The sequence below is a fragment of the Opisthorchis viverrini genome (assembly GCF_000715545.1).
Source record: "Opisthorchis viverrini unplaced genomic scaffold opera_v5_83, whole genome shotgun sequence".
Lineage (NCBI taxonomy): Eukaryota > Metazoa > Platyhelminthes > Trematoda > Opisthorchiida > Opisthorchiidae > Opisthorchis > Opisthorchis viverrini.
The window spans coordinates 177,976-179,955 of NW_008751739.1; the positions used below are offsets into that span (position 1 = coordinate 177,976).

General features: G+C 48.4%; 1 protein-coding gene across 1 annotated transcript in view; it reads right to left on the minus strand.

Moving 5' to 3' along the window:
* The window catches only part of T265_04791 (hypothetical protein), a gene marked incomplete at both ends in the record, with an annotated part of 10,522 nt that extends 9,991 nt beyond the window's left edge, over positions 1-531 (minus strand). The window contains one exon of the mRNA XM_009169629.1: positions 272-531. Within this exon, the coding sequence (XP_009167893.1) occupies positions 272-531 (260 nt within the window). The remainder of the gene's footprint in view (positions 1-271) is intronic.
* Between the last annotated feature and the right edge of the window lie 1,449 nt (positions 532-1,980).

Sequence of the window (1,980 nt, forward strand, 5' to 3'; positions counted from 1 at the left end):
TGATGATGATGATGATGATGATAACCGTTTAGATGATTTTTTTCTGATAAGGAACTCCGCGGCGAAATGCTTTCCCTCCACCGATATTCCGCACTTTATTTCTTTTGAACGGCGAATAAGATTTACATTCCGTTTGCCCGTGTGCACTTTCTCCAGAGGCTGGGTTGCAGGAGAACAGCTAAACTGTTCTGAAGTATTCGGCTCACCTTTCCGGTCGAGGTTTTTGCGAATGAATTAATGAGCCATCTTTTTCACTTATCGTTTCACTGACCGTTGCTTTCCTAGGCCAGTCGATCGTATCAGTTGGTATGGGACACGGCTGTTTCCAGTAATGGAAACTTTCTCCATCTCCCGAAATTTCGATATCCACCAGAGCTCTCGTTCTTTCTTTACACTCTTCACTATTTGATGCTTGAGAAATTTGCGCGCGCCGTCGTACTCGTTGAGTGCTGGTGTAGATTTCTTTGCATCAACTATGGATAGCGATCTTGGCGACATCCAGTGGTATTGTGGTCGAATTGGAGAAGTCATGCAGACAACACCAAACGCTGCTTACATAGTTACCTTCACATTTTACCACGATTTATCCAAGTTCTTACTATCAGAACAGTATTGGTTTATTGTAGAGTTGTTGGGCTAGCTATGGTAGTTTTTCGAAGATGGCGGATCGGCATGCTTCTTGCTGACTTGAGAGGGGAAACGAACTGTCATGTTTGAACGCACTAGGGCGTGATCGGAATCCAGTTTCGCACTCCATGCGGGACGGCAGTCTTCAATTGGAGCTATCCACCGGTAGTCGGTGGCCACGTGGTCCCAAGAGGTCCACGGTTGATTTGCAGTTGGTGGCTGCCAGGTTACGCAATGCGAGCGTTTGTGCTGAAAGTTCGCATTCGATAGAATCAGTTCATGAACAGCACACAGTTGGAGAACTCGCTTTCAGATGTCTGTGCGACGAACATCGACTCCGACTAGACCGCCCAAAATGTGATTCCAAGGAGCTTAGACAACCGACATGCTCATTCATATCGCTCAAGAGTAACACGATATCAGTGGGGGTGGGATAGCTCAGTGGTTAGAGCGCCATTTTACGGACAGGAAGGTCCGTGGTTCGAACCCGAATTTCGCATCTCGACTTTGCCTGTCGAGGCTTGAGCAACCTGGCAGCATCCTTGCCCTCGTGCCCCCTTTGGGCGGCATGGCCGCTAGGCACCGAAAAGGTGTTACAGATGAACCCAACCCAATGTGTGCTTCTTGCTTGACGAACGAGCCCGGATAACTTTCGATATAAGGTATCCCTCTCAGCGTCAGAACCGTAGTCCGTTGTGGCATAAGGCGACGGCATAAAAGGCACCGTTTTTATGTTGGGATCTATTGGGCTTGATTGAGCTGGATAACCAGACGGCGGAAAGGCGATTGTTTACTAGGATCCAGTCCAGCAAAGCACGTTCAGCCCTGGAGCTGAGTGCAACTCACACACTGTATATTCTGGATCACCGGTCACACGGAGGGAGAAATGTGAAAGACCTGAATTCGTCCTTGGTGTTCTGAAATGCATAACCATGCGTGGATCTTACATGAGTTTCGGAGACACGGCATACATCAATTTTAAGGTAATATGAAGTTTCACGGAGCATTGCCACTTTTTTAATTTGACAAAGAGTACGGACGTTGAACGCTCCTATTCAGAAAGGATTTCATAGTTTTAGAGAGGTGCTCTCTTGTTTATTGTTAACAGGCAGCGGGGGACACAAGGTCTTCCGGTCAGACAACTGACAGTTTGGGAGGGACATCGGTGGACACAGAACCGTGCCGGCAAGTTATACTTTCCGGTTGCCTAGGCCGGGGTAGGGGGTTGTTCTTGAACGTTCAACTCTTAAGTCTGACCCACAAGGCAGTGGGTGTACGGTTTATCCGGAGACATAGCCCTTGGCTTCTGACTCGAAAGCCTGACCCGCGAAGTTGCAGGGTGTGGGCCTAACC